This window comes from Equus asinus, chromosome 12 (genome assembly GCF_041296235.1).
Source record: "Equus asinus isolate D_3611 breed Donkey chromosome 12, EquAss-T2T_v2, whole genome shotgun sequence".
NCBI classification, from domain to species: Eukaryota; Metazoa; Chordata; class Mammalia; order Perissodactyla; family Equidae; genus Equus; species Equus asinus.
The window spans coordinates 55,342,227-55,361,258 of record NC_091801.1 but is presented as its reverse complement, the minus strand read 5'-3'; the positions used below and the strand labels follow the sequence as shown (position 1 = coordinate 55,361,258).

General features: G+C 38.7%; 1 protein-coding gene and 1 long non-coding RNA gene across 5 annotated transcripts in view; one reads left to right on the top strand and one right to left on the bottom strand.

Moving 5' to 3' along the window:
• EMC2 (ER membrane protein complex subunit 2) overlaps positions 1-9,424 on the bottom strand; it is a 59,362-nt gene extending 49,938 nt beyond the window's left edge. The window contains exons 1-2 of one of the 4 annotated variants that reach the window (XM_014855268.3): positions 9,307-9,400; positions 123-276 (exon numbers count right to left, since the gene is read on the bottom strand). Coding sequence is in view for 1 of the 4 variants with exons in the window: in XM_014855267.3 (XP_014710753.2) it covers positions 9,307-9,346 (40 nt within the window). In the remaining 3 variants the exon portion in view is untranslated. Of the gene's footprint in view, positions 1-122; positions 277-8,890 lie in introns of all 4 variants that reach the window. The other 3 variants (XM_070481484.1, XM_014855267.3, XM_070481485.1) reach the window with 3 other exon arrangements.
• Positions 9,425-9,534: 110 nt separating this feature from the next.
• The window catches only part of LOC123275685 (uncharacterized), a 144,928-nt gene continuing 135,430 nt past the window's right edge, over positions 9,535-19,032 (top strand). The window contains exon 1 of the long non-coding RNA XR_011493299.1: positions 9,535-9,602. This is a non-coding gene — a long non-coding RNA (uncharacterized lncRNA). The remainder of the gene's footprint in view (positions 9,603-19,032) is intronic.

The following is a 19,032-nucleotide window of genomic DNA, read 5'->3' as shown; positions in this document are numbered from 1 at the left end:
GTATTCTTTAAGTAAGGTAAAAAATAAAAGTACAAGTATTATCTATATATTGTTATGCCTCCTTCAAAGATATTTTTAGTGTTAGATACACTTCGATTTTACCCCACAATTCTTTTCATTACCCAAAGGCTTTTCCTGTGTTTCAAATTTCCACAAGTTTTACATTTTCATCTTCTTTCTCCAGTTTCCTCTTCCTTGAGTTCAAATTCCAGCTCTTTCACTTTCTAGCTGTGTGATACTGGGTGAGTTAACCACTTTGTACTTTATTGTTCTCGTCTAAAAAATGGAGATGAAAATAGTAATAGCTATATCATACAGTTGTTGTGGTAATAAACATTATGAATTAATTTATGTGTTTAGAACAGTGCCTGGCACAATATGTGCTCAAAAAATTCTAGCTCTTATTAATATTCTACCCTCTATTTCCTTCCCTGTTCTCATATCCACTGTTAATTCTCTTTAGTTTCTGAACTGAGAGGCTCTGAAGTGTCTCACCAAGTCAAAAGTATATCCTATAAAATCAAATACTGTTTATCTTTTCCTAAGCCCTCCATCTCTGGCTTTGCTCTTCATATTTCATTTAGAGTAGGGATTTAAAGCAGTGGTCAATAAACCAGAGCCCCAGGGCCAAATATTGCAGCCACCTGTTTTGTACATGAAGTTTTATCAGAACACAGGCACACCTCTCCCCCAAGCCCGAAAAACAGGCACCCTTATTCATTTAGGTATCATCTATGGCTGTTTTTGTGCTACAATGGCAGAGCTGTATTCAGCAGTCCCCGCTTATTAACACGGTTTTGTTTTCCTCAGTTTCAGCTACCCACAGTCAACCATGGTCCAAAAATATTAAATGGAAAATTCCAGAAATAACCAATCATAAGTTTTAAATCATGTGCCATTCTGATTAGCGTGATGAAATCTCCTGCTGCCCTGCTCCATCCTGTCCAGGACATAAATCATCCCTTTGTCCAGGTGTCCAAGCTGTATATGCCACCCACCCATTAGTCACTTAGTAGGTGTCTAGATTATCAGATCGCCTGTCTCCGTATCGCAGTGCTTGTGTTCCAGTAAGCCTCATTTTACTAAATAACGGCCCCAAAGCACAAGAGTAGTGATGCTAGCAATTCAGATATGCCAAAGAGAAGTCATAAAGCACTTTCTTTAAGTGAAAAAGTGAAAGTTTTCGACTTAAGGAGAAAAAATAAAATTGTATGCTGAGCTTGCTAAGATCCACAGTAAGAACAAATCTTCTATCCATGAAATTGTGAAGAAAAAGAAATACATTTTTGCTGTCACACCTCAAATATGCATGTATAGGAAAAAAGACAGTACATATAGGGTTTAGTACCATCTATGGTTTCAAGCATCTGCTGAAGGTCTTAAAACATATCCCCCATGGATGAATGGGGATTACAGTAGGTGAGACAGATCATATGTCATACAAAGCTAAAAATATTTACTATCTGGCCATTTAGGAAAAAAATGAAACAATTCCTGATTGAGAGCATAAAGTCACATAAAGGGCACAGGATCTAGAGTCAGAGGACTTAGGTTTAAATTCCAATACTTCCACTTATCAGCATGGTGATCCTGGAACTGTCACTTAACACTTCTAACTTCAGCTATAAAATATAGAAGATCACAAGCCTGTCTTATAGAGCTGTGATGAAAGTTACACAAAGCAAAACCTAGACTCCCCAGATGTCACTCAGCTAATACAATGTTGTGGGTAGGGGTGGGGGGGTTATTTGTTTTTAATCTGATTTTGATTACCTTTAGGCAGGGCATGGACTCACTGGTTTTTCATTGGTACCACTACTGTCCTTTCACGCAATTTCACACATTATCCTCATCTGCTTGGCACCTGAGTTTAGGACTCCTAGTACTAGATAATTTATGTAGAGCACTCACAAAATATAAAGTGCTACAAAAATTTTAATTACCTTTATTTTAAGGAAAATCTCTAAGTGTTTCAGCTTCTGGCAAGAAATAAAGGCTCTTCCCTTACTCCTGCCTCAAAGGTGGCTTAAAACTTTTCAGCTTACTCTAAACCCTCCGAAAAAAAGCATGCTCCTCAGAGCCAAAGGCATTTATTATATGCTGTGTAAGGACAGAGCTCACGGCTGGCTTGAATATTTTATTAACAATTGTGCAAGCCCTGGGGATGAGCTAAAGGTCAAAGGTTAAAAGACTAGCTTTGATTATTCTATTTATTCCTATGAGGCCTGGGTTTCACTGTGACGAGACAGAGGCCACTGGAAGTTGGAAAAACATCCTTCCTCAATTCCTATACTTTCCCTACTTCACTTTATTATATATTCTAAAATATCATTTAGAGATTCATTTACATGAACCAGCATACTCCCTTAAAAGGTCAATACTTCTGGGACAATAAATAAATTTTAAATTATTCATAGTCCTACAAATTTATCTGGTCGATTGGTTTCAGGATGTTGAAAACAGCTGTTCTGAGAGAAAAGGCCATTTGATTTGAAAAAAGGAAGGATTAATTCATTTTAATGCACAAAAAACTCTAGCAGAAGTGCTTCTCAAACTGTGTATTGTGAACCATTAGTGGGGTGTGAAATCAATTTAGTGGACTTCTTCCAGCATTTAGGAGGAAAAAAATGAAACAGTATAAATAGAATAGACTGCATTGCTCATACTAAGAATAAGTACTTTTTAAATAAAACTTTGGTTTCAGTTTATACACATGCTAAAACATATGTATGAGTATACTTAATTAAGCATGAGCTAACTTGCAACGGTTATTTCTGATTGTGGAAAAACAGTGCTGTAGGAAAGGGACATACTTTTTTAAAGCATAACTGCTAAGAACAACAGTCTTAACACAGTCACAAACATTATATAAAAATACAATAGCTGAACACAAAACAATGAACGTTGTTTGTGTATGAAAATGTAACTTTTGCAAACTAAGCAGCATTTCATCTGTAACACTTTCAACTATAATTACACAGTGGGCCCTGTCACACTCTGGATGCTCCTACAAATACAATGTAAAATTATTTGTGACGTTAAACATTCAGAAATGCCTTAAAAACATTCATCTAAAAATCAGTAAAAATAAAAGTCTCTTGAAGAAAACGTTTTTCACCTTTGCTAAACCTCTACCTCAAACACAGAAAACCAAAGTCATCTTCTCTTTCTGACAAAGGTGGCTTCCCTTCCCAATGTTTACATTTCTGTTAATGCCACCTCAGGATTTCAATTCTGCCCAATGTTTCTGACTCCTCCTTCAGTATCTAAGTCCTGTGATTCTTCTAAAATATTTCTAAGATTTATACCTGCCACTCTTTTTCTACTCCTACTACCCAAGTCCAGGCTCTTATAATCCCATTTGGACAGAAAGCCTCACATCATGATTTAGATCTGACAAGGCATGAGCCAACTCAATGAGAAAAGCTCCTAAGCAAAGATTATCCTTTATGGGCTGGCCTGGTGGCGCTGCAGTTAAGTTCGCACATTCTGCTTCTTGGCCGCCTGGGGTTCGCCGGTTCGGATCCTGGGTGCAGACATGGCACCGCTTGGCAAAAGCCATGCTGTGGTAGGGGTCCCAGGTATAAAGCAGAGGAAGATGGGCACAGATGTTAGCTCAGGGCCAGTCTTCCTCAGCAAAAAGAGGAAGATTGGCAGTAGTTAGCTCAGAGCTAATCTTCCTCAAAAAAGATTAAAATATATATATATATTACCCATTAGAGGAGGCCTACATTGGGCAGAAATGGCCACGCCGTAGGACCCCAAATTCTTAAGATACTCAATGATTCCTACTGCCCTCAATGATTCCTACTGCCTTTTGGGCAGTACAGTGTGATGACTGGAACCATAGCCTTTGGAGTTATTCATGTACTGAATGCCAGCCACATGCCAAGCCTATATGTGGGCAATGGGAGTAAAGTAAGAAACAAAATAAAATTCCTGGGGCTTACATTCTAGTAGGGTAGAAAAATGACAAACCACATAACTTCACATAGTGATAATTCCTTTAAAGGAACTTAAAAGGCTATGTGATACAGTCGGGTTGGGGACGGAGGAGCCTCTGGAAAGGGCGGTCAGAGAAGGCTTCTCTGAGAAAGCAGTTTTTAAGCAGAGGAAAGAATGAGAAGGAGCCAGCCATAAAGAGCAAATGTTAAGTTACTGAGACAGAAACTAGTCTGGCATGTTCCAAGAACAAAAGAATGGCAGCCTGGGTGAATGAACTTAACTAGTTAATTACTGAGTGAGGAAGAGCAGTATAACAGCAGCTCAAATCACAACACTCCCTTTTGCTAGCTGTGGTATCCTGAACAAGCTGCTTCACCTCTTTAGTTTGCTTCTTCATCTGTAAAATGGGTATAAAACCTATCTCATAGGATATGTGTCAGAATTGAATGAGATTATACAAAATATTTAGTAAGCCATTTTCATTATTATTACCATTACTAACGACACTACTATATCAAAGCTCATAAACAAACTTAATATACTAGCACTCACTAACTGAGCAAACAAGCATTTACCAAGAGCTTGTTTTCTGACTCTTACCACTATGCTGGTCAATGGAAGGATTGAGAAGATCTGTGTGTGTAAAGAATGTAAACAAGTAATTAAAACATTACTGGGTGAGATTAATAAGGTTCAGCAAAAACTCTCTTAACCATCATCCAGTTAAAACCAACTCAAAGAATTTCGTTCTGCAAAACATATTAATGATGCCCACAGCATTTTAGAAGCTCTAGGCTAACAGGCCTCATCAGCTAGCTCTTGGTTAATTGTTTCCATCAGTTGTTAGATTAAAAAAAGTTGGCTGTGTTTGTATGCAAACCAGTCCACGCCTGTTAAACTTAACTTAATTATACAGAGTAATTAAATATTACATAAGCCAAAGAAAACTTGAATGCAAAATACAGAATTATTTCCATGAAAAAAAGCTGGATGCTTTGAAAAAACTCTATAAAGGTAAACAGGTTTGAAAAACTGCTGTCATATTAGGTAAAGTGACAATTAAAAACATAACGAGGGTCTGGCCTGGTGGTGTAGTGATTAAGTTTGTGCACTCAGCTTCAGTGGCCCTGGCTTCGCCAGTTCGGACCCCAGGTGTGGACCTACGCACCGCTCATCAAGCCATGCTGTGGCAGGCATGCCACATATAAAATAGAGGAAGATGGGCACGGATGTTAGCTCAGGGCCAATCTTCCTCAGCAAAAAGAGAAGGATTGGCAACAGATGTTAGCTTAGAGCCAATCTTCCTCAAAAAGAAAAAAAAATTATACACACACACACACACACACATATACATATATATATAATGAGGGGGCCGGCTCAGTAGTGTAGTGGTTAAGTTCACGCTCTCTGCTTTGGCGGCCTGGGGTTCATGGGTTTGGATGCTGGGCACGGACCTATACACCGCTCACCAAGCCATGCTGTGAGGGCATCCTGCATACAAAATAGAGGAAGACTGGCACAGATGTTGGCTCAAGGCCAATCTTCCTCACCAAAAAGAATCTATAATGAGGAAAATAATAAAAATCTAAAAGACTTGCACAGTGAAGCTGCTACACAAGGATCTTTATATTCTTGTTCCATGTTAAAGAACACAAAACTGAAAAGGATTTAGTAAAGATGACAAGGAATTTCAATCAGGGGATCCCTATCAAAGAAAAGGCCCTGCCCCATATCACTATCTACATTTTAAATTTTAAGTTTAATGAAAAGAGCCACTGACTTTTTTTTTTTAAATAGGAAAGTGGCTCCCATCTACAAAGTCCAAACTTAAGCTTCAAGGCACAAACTTTTCTAGCTCTTACTTTGCAAAAATGACCTTTACAGAACATATACATACTCATAAATACGAATCTTTAGTTTAGAAGTGAAATCTCAGGGTACATTCCATAAGATCTGGGACCTTGCCTGTCTTGTTCAGCACTGTATCCTCGAGAAATGGAACAGTGCCTGGTGCAAAGTACTCAAATATATGTTTATATAGGCTAACAGTTAAAGCTAGGTATGGATGAGATTGCCCACAGAAGATATTTAACCTTTTTTAGATCTCTTTGAGGCTGATGAGACTTTGGAATGATGTTTTCCTAGAAATATGGGCATTTTTACATACACACTCAATTTTGCATATAATTTCAGGGAATTCACAGACCACATAACACTTATGCCTGCATCAGTCAGGAGTCTATGGATCTGAGGTTTAATAACCACCAATAATAAAGAAGAGGGCTAAGGAAAGAACCATTGAGGGCACCAAAAATTAAGGAGCAGACGAATGTAGAGAACTTAGCAAAGAAAAGGTCTGAAAAGTAAGAGGAGAACCTTAATGTTATTAAGAAACCAAGAAAAGAATTTTTCATAGGGGAGTGATCTGCAATGACAAATGTAGTATAGATGTACAAAACACAAGCATTAGACCTGGCATTATGGCTGCCTAGAAACTTTACTGGAGTGACAGGGCATGGAAAGCAAGTTGTGGTTGTTTGAAAGACTGAATAAAAACAGAGGAAGTAGAAACAGTGAGCACAAAAAACTAAAATTCCCTCATTTTTAATAACTATCTTTCAACAAATTATTCATTTAGTGCCTATTATAGGCATGATGCTAGGCATCCTATCCGTATCCTGCCCAAATACCCTATTCTCAAGAAACTTGACTATACCCTCTTTACAACTCTCTTTCTCACCTTCAAACTCCTAATAACTCCTCTATATAATACCTCAATAACTTTCAACTGGCTGAATAAATAAATCATATATTCTATGTTTTTTTACAGAGCTCAACAGAGTCTAGGAGAATATTAGACTTACTATATAGGTCTTTTATGAACATGTGATAAATTTTCCTATCACAAGAATTACAGTATTCTTTGAACTAACCACTTCTATGACTTTAATTCATGATGCTAGTCAATGACATTCTTAAAGACATATGTCCAACTGACACTCCCCCAAAAATATAAACAAAAAACTATCCCTGAGAGTCCTCCCATCACCCTCTCACATCCTAAAAATCTGTTACCATAAGTCTCTGAAAGAAAAACTAAAATATTCTTTTATTAAAAGTCCCCCAAAAGGCAATTTTAATTCTCAAAATGGCTCAACTCTCATTTTACAAATGAGCAAACTATAGCCTATTAGTTAAGTGAGTTGCCTAAGTCTATCTAAGATACTGAAGAAATTATCCCAACACTAGAAAAATGACTTATAGTCTTTTTGTGACAATTTGTTAATGTTTATTACTAATCTATTAACCATTCATTTAGTCGATAAATAATTACTGAGTTCCTTTCATATGTCAGGCACTAGAACAAGATAGGCCTGGTCACTCCCTCATTCTAGAAGAGACAAACTTTAAAACTTAAGACAATTGGGTAAGTGCTTCAATAGTATGAGAACACACAGAGGACCAGGGTAGGTTTTGTTGCTTGTTTTTGTTGTTGTTTTTTCTTTTTTTTAAATTTTGGTGAAAGGATGAGAAAGGAGTAGGGAGTAGGCTGGTCAAGGAAGGCTCTCTCAAGTATGTGACCTTTGAGGGGGAATTCTGAGAAATGATAAAGTACATTGGGAACAAGAGTGGGGCAATGAGGGAAGAACACTCCTAGAGGAAGGAATAGCATGTGTCCAGGCCTAACACAAGGACTATGGCAGGTTTAGGGAATTCAACAAAAGCCAGCACAGCCAGCTCACAGAGCGAGGGGGAGAAGAGCCTAAGATAAAGCTAGAGACATGGGCAGGAGCTACATGACCTTTTCATACAGTACTTAATTTAAAAGCACTTTAACATGTTTCTCTCTTGTTCCTCAACAAACTTTGTGAAGTAATTACTTATTTATTATTCCAAATCTAATGACATCACTCCTCTCTAGAATGCCCAGAGGGTAAGGTCCAAGTTACTTAGAACCCCTTGTCTGCTTATAGTTACACTCCTACTGGATTTTGTAGATGCTACTATCACCTAAGCAACCTATATTGAACACATCTTCAAAATAGCACTTTCTAAAAAGCATGAAATCTTTGAAACATTTTTTTTAAAGCATTAATAACAACAGCCACGTATCTACCATCCAGCTTAAGGTATACACCCTGACAAGTTTTTTAAAACTATGCATTTACAGGTCTGTCTTCTCCATGAGACTGTGAACTCCCTGAAGTTAGGGACTGTGTGTTACTTAACTTGATATCTAGCACTAAGCACTTAATACTTGTTTAACATAAAGGAATCTCCCAATACAGATAGAAACACCAAGGTTCACAGTGTGCTGCCTCAAAACCAATAAAAAATCATTGAATTCAGTTAAATATTAAACAATTTAGCTTTTTCCATACATGTTTGCAACTTTGTAATACTGGATTTATTCACCATCAATCAATCAATATAATTTTCAGTCTACATGTTATCAGGCCATTTTTTAAACATTCGAAGAAGGTATTCATTGAACAAATAAGCTACTGAAGTATACTGTTAAATGCTGGGAACATGAATTTCAATTACACAAATTTTATGCCTTAGATAAATTCAAGACTTCTCTCTTAAGCATGCCTCTGGCTAAAGTCTTCGAGAGGGGAAACTCTCTCACAGAATTGGTCCAAAGTTTGGATGCTTCCAGATTTAAAAAAATAAACTCCACTTCAGATGAAACTAAGATGAGGGAAGGAAGTCAATCACACCTGAGTACACGCCCAAGATAACTAGTTTTTTTCCCCTTCAGAAAAGGAATTACTGGTGGGGAGTAACAAGGAAGTTGTGTTGTATGTGTGCATGTGTTTTGAAGGGGTGTGGGACAGGGAATAATTAAAAAGGGAAGTAATCAAAAACTCGATTTTTAAGACAGAATCAAATGTAAAATGGCATGTAAAGAATCAGATTTGTTCATGAGTCTTCTACACACCTTTTCTACACAGAGTTGTAATCGTTACACAGCAGTTAATAAAAAGGCCTTACAGGCCTTGTAGTTCTTGGCCGCAAAGAAGCTTCAGCAGTCACCATCCCGCCTCCTCCGCACCGCCCAGCAACTCCAGGTCCCTCCTGTCTTCTAGCGGAAGCTGCCCTGGGCCGTTGGACTGGCGCGGAGGTAGGTCGGTGACTCAATCGAGGGGCACAAGCGGGAGGGAACACAGCGGACTCCAGTCGGTGGCCGGGCCAAAGAAGGGGTCAGCCTCAGCCACCACCTGAGGTCAGCCCGTCCAGTGAGAAGTTCATTGCCCGAAGAGAGACCAGAGAACCCAGCTCTCCGAGAGCAGCAGGTATTCCCGAATCGCTTGCTAGGGCTTTAGGTCTTTCCGCGCCCGTCCCGCCCGCAGTTACCTTCCCAAGTGACATCGTAAAGCTCTGAAACCTTCGCCATCTTCTCAGAACCTAGAGGCAGCGGGGTGAGAGGGCGGGGAGGCGCGGTCACGTGACCTGCAACCAGGAGGTGGAGAATTACGACACCATCTCTCATTGGCCGAGAGAGCGGAGGGGGCGGGACCCGCTGCGCACGTGCACGCGGCCCTGCGTAGGGCCTATCGGGGGAGGGGGCGGGGCGAGCTGGGCGGGGCGCACGGCGCGCCGGGAATTTGAGGACGCTCTGGCAGCTGGTCGGGCGGCTGAGTTCGCTTGGGGTGAGGTGTCTGTTTTGCCGTTTTACTTTTAACAAATGCTGGGTTTTTAATGTACGCCACTCCTGGTTTTTCATTTTTCTCCACATAGGTGTATTTATTCTCTTCCCACTCCATGGCCTGCTGCCGCGCAGCGTTCTGATCGAATCCCTTAATTGTCCGCAACTTTCCTTAGGGATTCGCTTTCCATTTCCTGTGTGTGTTCGACTAAACTGATAGACTCCAAAATTTGTCATTGAGTCTCTGGGGGACTAAGCAGGATTCTGCCTTTGCACATTATGTTCCCGTGGGCGAGGACTTCTTAATGCTCACTTGAATGCTTGGTGCCAACCTCTGCCCCTAGTTAGCGCTTCTCGTGGATCCCTGTCTGCCTGCCCTTCTGCGTTTGAAACTCCGTGAGAGCAGCTAGTATGTAAGTGCTTATAAATAAGTGAATAAATGAAATAATAAAGGTACAAATGAGACCATCACAGCCTTATCCTTCGCTCCCCCTCTTAACCTCACTGGGGAGCCTCCTTTCCCACAAGGCTAATTGCCTTTGGACCTAGTCAAGAGCTAGGGAGAAATGTCTGGAGTAGAAGCAACAAATTTGAGCATATATTTAGTATTTGAAGCAATAACAACATGAAATTGTAAAGGGAGACTATGTAAAATGAGGAAAGAAGGCTAAAAATCCCTACATAACAGCTACAGTTAAGGGTCAGTGAAGAGGCAATCAAGATATGAGAAAGGAGAAAAGAGAGCCATATCCCATCAAGCCAAGGGAGTAGACTTAAAAAAAAAAAGAAAGAAATTATCAATGGCACCTGCCACAGAGAGTTTACATAAGGACAGAAAAGACTAGTGAATTTATAAACTTGGATTAGATTCTGAATGAGCTTCGTTCTCTCCAGACGTTTTAAAAAGCCCTTCATTCAAAAAATTAAAAATCCTTCTCTCAGAAATTTACGTATTCTAATACTTAATAAAACAACCTTGTGTAATGGAAAGAACAAGAACTCATCAGACAGTTTTGAATCCAGGCTCTACTCTTTCGTAACTAGTTGACTTTCAGCATGTGTATCTCTCAACATCAGAGTTGTTTATGTGTAAAAAGAAGCTAATTATGTGACTATAAAAAGAAAATATCTACCTTGAGTTGTTGTCAAGATTAAAGGAGATACTGCATGACACTCTCATGGAGATACGAGTCCTGTGGCTGTCAATACTATTTATATGCTCCTGACTCCCAAATTCATAAATCGGGCACTCATTACTTCTACCCTGAAACTCAGTTCAGCTTTCTTAATATGTTCATTTAGCTGGCTAATATGCATCTGAGAGTTAACATATCCCAAACAGAACTTTGGATTCCTGCCACCAGGCCCCTCAACTTGCTCTTCCCCATCACTTGCTGAAACCATCCACCTAGTTGCACAAACTAAAATTCTACGAAGTATCCTTGATTCCTTTCTTTGCCAACCGTGCTGTATCCAGTCTATCAGCAAATTCTGTATGGTACTTCCAAAACTTTCAGAAAATCCATCTATTTCTTTTCATCTCCACTGCTACTGCCTTAATCTAAGCCACAACCATCTCTCACCTGAATAACTGTAATAGCCTCCTAATCTCCTTACTTTCCTGCTATGTGAAATCTCTTTTCTGTACAGCAGCCCTACTGGTCTTAAAAAACACACACACAAAAGTCCTTTGCTTAAAGCTCTCAAATGGTTCCCTCTGTCAATAAAAATACTTTACCATGGTTTTTACAGGGTTTTACTCAATCTCTCTCCCTCCAATACCTCTTACCTCCTCTCCTACCATTCTATTTCTCTTCTGTAGACCCCAGCCATTCTCACCTACTTTCTGTTTCTCAAACATGCTGACCTCCTGTCTGCCTTGGGTCTGGCATTTGCCCAGCTGTTCCCTTTTCCTGAAATGCTCCTCTTCAGATCTTTAAGTGATTAAGTCTTCTTTTTGTTTTTCGTATCTCAGTATTGTTTACTTATTACATAAGTTCCTTGAGAGTATGGGCTTTGTCATACAAGAAACTAGCTGGAAATTAGAGCTGGAAACTAGAATAATTTCATTTTAGACTTCAAAGGTATTTATGATTTTAAGCACAATGTTTTTCAAACTTTTTTGCCTGCAATTCATATTAAGGAATACATATATTTGAAACTGAAAATTTATAAACTACCCTTACAATGTGTCTTGTCCTCTATATTTTCTATTCAAATTGAATCAATTCCATTTTATTTTCTAAAACTACTACTTGTGACCCACAAATTGGGTAATGACTAGCATTGTTGGGCACTGTACGTGTTTCCTTTTTTTTTTTTTTGAGGAAGATTAGCCCTGAGCTAACTACTGCCAATCCTCCTGTTTTTGCTGAGGAAGACTAGCCCTGAGCTAACATCCATGCCCATCTTCCTCCACTTTATACGTGGGACGCCTACCACAGCATGGCTTTTGCTAAGTGGTGCCATATCCGCACCCAGGATCAGAACCGGTGAACCCCAGGCTGCCGAGAAGCGGAACGTGCGCACTTAACTGCTGCACCATGGGGCCGGCCCTGTACGTGTTTTCTAATCTGAAGCCCTGAAATGAAATGATTTGCTTAAGTTCTTGCCACTAGTAGGTAACAAAGATGGGAAATTTATGTGGAGGCGATGAGTTGTTTAGATCATAGATCAGAGATGAAATATTTGCAGGAAAAATGTATTTAAGGGAAATTTCATCACCAGTAGTACTCTCTGAAGCAGGGAAAGTGAGTGTCTGTATATTACAACATTTCAGATGTCTTATAAAACTTGGTTCCTCAGGTACACTCAGGAAAAAACTATATGTCAGTGACAAAACTTCTGTATTCTTCTTTAACATTTTATAACATAATTTTAAATGTAAGTAAAAAAGAAATATGCTCTATGGATAAAACCATAACTGTGAGAACATAAACGTCAATCATACATTCTGTAAATCCAACATTCTATAAAAATCTTCTCAAAGTTTTACCTCTCACCCTCTCACTACTTTGAAAAAAAAATTTTCATTCATGTATGTTATAAATATTTAATTGGTTTTCTCTGAACACTACCCAATATTGGTGACAAATATCAAGAAAATATCCAAGCAGCCAAATATTAGATTCTGCTGTGTCAGACACCATGGGAAGCACTATCTCATTTAATGATCTCAACAGCAAATAAGAAAGCCACGTGAATGTGCTCTATGATACACTTTTTTTTTCATATAAGACTATCTTATGATTTTTCTTTTTTTTCCTACAAGGTTATGTTTGGATAGTTACAATGATAATACATGATAATGAACAAGGGTCAGAGAGAAATAACTTTGAATAAACCCACATTTTCTTTGCGCTTATTAGATGGGATAAGCTTTGATTATTTATCAAGCTGGATTGGCCCACAGAGCACTTAGAGTGCTTCTCTTTTATGGTCAGGGTTTACTTAATTAAATTAATATCTTCAAACATTATGAAAGAAACTTCTTAAATTGAATAAACCTTATGGCATTTACAAAATGGACATTAACAGGACAGAGCATAATACCATTTTAATTGATTTTGTAATATTCAACATTATCATCAGATAATTTATTTAGAATCTACTGTCTTTTTGTTCTGTCTTAATCATAGTGGATTAAAGTATCCCACATTATGTAGCACAATTTATAACCTCTATTTACTCTGACAATTATCCATCAAAGTAAATTGGTCTCATTACAAATCTTATATAAAATTCACCATAGCTTTTAAATCATGTTATTGTTTCTAATTAGTGAATTGTAACCATAATCCCTTTGTGGTTAAGGAAAAATATTATTTCATCTTCATTCCATGTCAATAGATTTTCACTGTAACATGTTCACATTTGGAAGGAAGTTTTCCTTAGAGTTTTATTTACCAAAAGCCAGATTAACGTGAAGTTGTTTTAGGATCTTCTGAACATTGTTTTTTATTACATTTTTAAAAGAATATGTAATTTATTATGTTTACCCAAAACACAAGAGCCTGTGCCCCCTTTGCTGGCACAACTATAGCATTTAGACACTTCTGGTTTTTCCAAGTTTGCCGTCACTTGCAATATATATGTTTTAAAATGTGCCAGCTGTTCATTTCACATCCAATTATATTATTTTACAAAGCAAAGAAGAGTCTCTGGGAAACATTTCCAGTGAGATCACTTTGGTCCTTTCACAGTAGAATTCACAAACTGATAATTACCCTTCTGTGCCATAGTTGTAACAGTGAAGAGGAAAGTACATCCAGAAAGAGTACACCCAGAATTTCTCCCACATGGGCAATAAATCAGAGCTAGTTCTTTTTGAGATTTATAACCATACTTAAGAGTCTGCTTTTTAAATGGTATTTATTTAATTTCCCCAAAGTGTGTATTCTGTTCTGATACACACATACATCTGTGCATATGTAACAGTCCTTGTGCAAAAATGTGTTTTCATAAACATCCCTTTTGAGTATCAAACATCCAGGAGTCCCTACATACTATTACTGTGACCTGATGGTCTCTGGAGCCCATCTAGACTATATTTTCTACAATAGAACTGTAACTAAATTCTTGCTTGAAAACTGTTCAAAAAAGTATTTATTCACAGTAAACAAATTGCATTATGGGTAAACTCATGCAAAAATATGCTGAATATTAACTTATAAATTTTTTATAATTACGTGTTATTCTGTTACAGATGTAATTTTCATTTTTCAACATCTCTTTCTTCAGTGGTTTGGTAGCATCACTCTAGCCACAAGTGACTAAGTTATTTGCTCAGACCTGTATTTCTGAGGTATCTTACGCTTGCCACCAGGCCACAAGGTCGTTTACTTTACTGGTAATCTTTTTCTTTCCATGGTCATGCTGACCACTCTTGGCCAAAATTGGCTTACAGGCCAGTAGCCACATTGGGCATAAGGTGTCCATCTCATCTTTCAGATCATAAATCATATGGTTTTTTGCATATAGGAGGGCTTATTTAGTCACTCCATGGATTTATTTGGGAAAAAGACTGGTTTCCTGGCAGAATGTCTATAAGAAAACTGCCCACCCCCTAAAATCCATTCCACCAACCCCATCCAGCAGTCACCACTTCATTCCTGCGGAAAAGGCACAATCTCAAATGTTTTTTTAACTTTATGTAACATGGTTTTTTAAATTGTACTTAAAATTATTTATCTTAAAACTATGAGGAAGGAGCAATGTAGGTGTACTCCAAAGCTTCCACTCGGTGCACATTGCTGCCACCTCACTAGAAATTCTTTCAGTGTTATAATAACTTCCTTCTGCTCTTTATGTTTCTATTACAGATTTCTTTTGCATCCTTTAATAATAGGCTTGAACATTGGTCCTGTGGATGGGGTGGGCGCAGGGACAGGCAGAGGGCGAATGATTTCAGTTGATGCAATTTTTCTAGCAATAGCAAGATTATGGAATATTAAACATAACCTAAGTCTAATCATAAGAAAACATCAGACAAACCCAAATTGAGAACCATTCTACAAAAATAACTGACTGGTACTCAGGGAGCGCAAGTGGTATTATATATTGCTAGGCAAAAGCTTAATCTTAAGCACCCATGGACAGATTCTAATGTCATATATGTGATGCAATCAAGAGTGTAGACTTAGTTATGAAAGAATCCCCAAAGTAGTTTGTATTAATTACAAATTGTACACACCATGTCACAGAGGGTGTGGAGCTCCTTTACACTGTAGGTAACAGCAATGGATTCTTTGCCAACATACATATAGATTGCTCTCTCACAGAACTTGCTGGGTTTTAATCCCGGGTTACACATTCTAGCTATATAAATTAAGTAATTTGAGCAAGTTATTTTAACTTCCTTGAATCCTAGTTTCGCCATATGTAAAAGAGTGTAATAATACTTGCCGATTATAACAAGGATTACAAGTAATGAACATGAAATTTCTCACACCAGAATCTGGCATATGGCATAATAATACTCTCAGTATTATATACCATTATTGAGAATGTACTGTATACACACCCTGTACAAATTGCTCTTTGTAGATTATTTACAACAACCTCAGTTTACAGCTGAAGGAGCAGTTAGGAAAGGTTAAATAACTTCTCCAAACACACTACGATATACTCCTTCACATAGTAGGTTCTTAGTAAATAGTAGCTGTGTCATTATGGTCCTCTGGCAAGCAAACGTTGAGATGGAGTTAAGAATGCAAGAGGTTTATTAGAGGGCACTCCATGTGAAAAATAAAAGGGGACGGAAGCAGGATTGGGTAGGGAAGTCTTTCAGACCACAATGCATATCTGATACCTGTGAAAGAAAAGAGAGTAGGAAGCAGGAGTGGCCAGAAAGAGCCTCACATCATGATTTAGATCTGACAAAGTATCAGCCAACTCGACAAGAAAAGCTCCAGAGCAAAGATTACACATTAGAGGAGGCCTTCATTAGGCAGAAGTGGCCAGACCCTAGGAGCTCCCATGTTCAGTCATGGGCTGAGGGCTGCCTGAAAGGGCATGGCCTCAGCTCAGAAGCTGAGATAAATTCTGAAGGGTTTAATGACTAGAGACTGTCGGCTCCCTGCACTCCTTGCAGCTGCATAGCAAGTTCGTTCTTGAAAGGAGATTCTAGCAGTGCACCTCCATAACTGCCACGGTAGCCACTATTATTAGTCTTCCATTCTGAGTGTAATCTTCCATTTTTGATGAGAGGTAGGGGTTGTGTTCTCCTTAAATACTAGCTAGACTCAGAAGCTATTTGACGTATATAGCTCAAGAAATTATTTGACATAGCTATTTGACATATGGAAGTTAGATTTCAGCTCCACAGAATGTCTTTTTCTACTATATGATTAATAGCTCAGCAGTGGTTTTCTTGTGTTGAAGAAAAGACATGGTAGAATATATATAACCCACAGAGGCTTGACAATTTGCTTGTTTTTTATGGGACACAAATCAAGAATTATTCATTCTTTTCTTGGGTTAGGAATTAGTGCTACTACCATTGATAAATTACCTAGAACTTCATATTTCTTTCTTTTTTCACTCAGATTCCAAATATATCCAAGTAATTTAGAAGCTTTAAACATCTTTCCAAGAATAACAGTATAACTCTGAAAAATGGCAGCGTTTCTAAAATTCTAGAACTCAGGATTTCCATGAAGTACTAGAAAATTCCAGAGACATTGCACTCAGAATGCCCTTTGATAATTCACTGGATAGCTGCCATACTATCATTGATCATTGCTTGTTTATAAACTTAAGCAAGGCCAAATTTTATCAGTACTTCCCCACCAAAAGATAGTTACAGGTCTGAAATATGAATGGTGCATAAATCCAAAGACCCTTACTGTCAACCTGCCCTTCTCCCTTGAGAATGCCAAGGCAGCCTTAGATAGCATTTGCTGTGCTGCACAGACACCCTTCGAGGAAAGCCATTGCAAATGGTCCACATTCTGGGCTGCCGTATGGAATGGTATAATGAAATTGGTATCTACTGAGAGGAGGGGGAGTATGTCCCAGACTCACATGAATAGCAAAGTTATTAAAGGATTATACCTTTCTTTCTTTTTTTGTTTTTTGAGGAAGATTAGCCCTGAGCTAACATCTGCTGCCAATTCTCTTTTTTGCTGATGAAGACTGAGCTAACATCTGTGCCCATCTTCTTCTACTTTAAATGTGGGGTGCCTGCCACAGCATGGTTTGACAAGCAGTGCATATGTCTGCACCCAGGATCCGAACTGGTGAACCCCAGGCCACCAAAGTGGAACGTGCCGACTTAACTGCTGCACCACCAGGCTGGCCCAGGATTATACCTTTTAAAGAAAGAATTATAACAACAGAAGAGGAGTAGAGAACAAAGAAAACTTTGGCAATTATTTTCAGGGAGCACTTACATGGGACACAGTAACTATGAATCTCAGTACACAAATTCAGGTATGCAAGGACAAAATCTGCATTTCTATAAAACTCCATTTCTATTTGAGGTACCATTCTTGGAGGAAGAAAGAAATTTAATCTCAGTTTCTGGAGGCTCCTCTGCTATCCCAGGCATTAATCCTTTAGTTTGGGGAGAGTGGGTGATTCTGGGTAAATGACTCTTTATCAATGAATACAAAGTACTTTGATAACTTATCAACCAGCTGGTTGATAAATACCAGTTATATGTCAATTGTGCTTATGTAGTCTCAAGGCATTGGGAAGCCTACTTGTTCTTCTAGTTAGCAGTATAACCTTGTTTCTCTCACAAGTGCCTCCTGTGGCTCTTCTAACTAATTTTGGATCACATGGGAATTTGAGGTTTCAAACCTTCCTATGCATACCTTCCAGCCTTTTTTTCCCTGGGTGCTCTCACCTCTTTGAGACACTGGACATAGAACTTCTCTCCCTGGGAGCCATCAAACTCTGTTGTTGTCAGCTCCTCTTTCTCTCTATCCCTCCTACCTCTCGTCCCCAGCCCTGCGCGAGCAATATTTTGATCACAAGGGAAGTTCCCCCACATCCTCAATGCTTGATTCCCTAGGCACTGTCTTACTTGTGATTTATCCAGAGGCACCTGTGTATATACTCTTTGATGGGTTTTGAAAGCCAAAACCAGAGAGATGAGGTTCCTGCCTTCCCAGTTTTCTCCCATGATGCTCTCTCCCTCTGAAACTCTAATTCAGGGTCTGGAGGCGAGTGAGGCAAGTTTCACACTCAGAGAGAGACAGAGAAAGAGAATATCACTTTTTACCTCAAAAATTTTATCCCACTACCCTGTCTCTAGAGAAATTAATATCTGCTCACTAAAGAACTGTTGTATCGGCTGGGACATGATTATTTCATCAAAGTTCAGCAGGCTCTAATTATAACTGTTTGCTCTAATTCCGTGATAATAAAGCAGTCCTTTGGTTTGCTTCTCCAGATACCTAGATACCTTGAAGGAGATACTTTGCTCACAAGGCCAATAGACCTTACTCATATTTTTTTAACTCTTTCCTAGAGAAGTCTTTGCCTGACTTCCCCAAATAGGGGTTAGGTGTCCTGCTCATATGCTCTAGTATTCTCTGCACTTCCCTCTCCCTAAAAGCACTTACCTACTGTGTTATAATCATTACTTATTTGTGTCTATCACTAGACTCTAAGCTCTATTTGACACCTGTGTGTCATTTTCACTGTCTGTCCCCAGAGACTCAGTAAGCACTTGTGGAAAGACAGGAGCTCCATTAGATCAGTGCTTACCAGTTGGGGCATTTTGAACCAGTAAAATTTCAAGGAAAAAGATGGGGGGACCAATATAAGGTTGCCAACGTTTTATTTTGCTAAGTGAGGACATTAAAAGTAACGATTACAATTTTACTTCACACCATTTCATCTGAAAACTGCTATTTTATCACCAAAGGAGTTGTAAGGAGTCACTAAAGAACAGTCCCTGAAAATGAGTAAGTTTAACTTCTTTA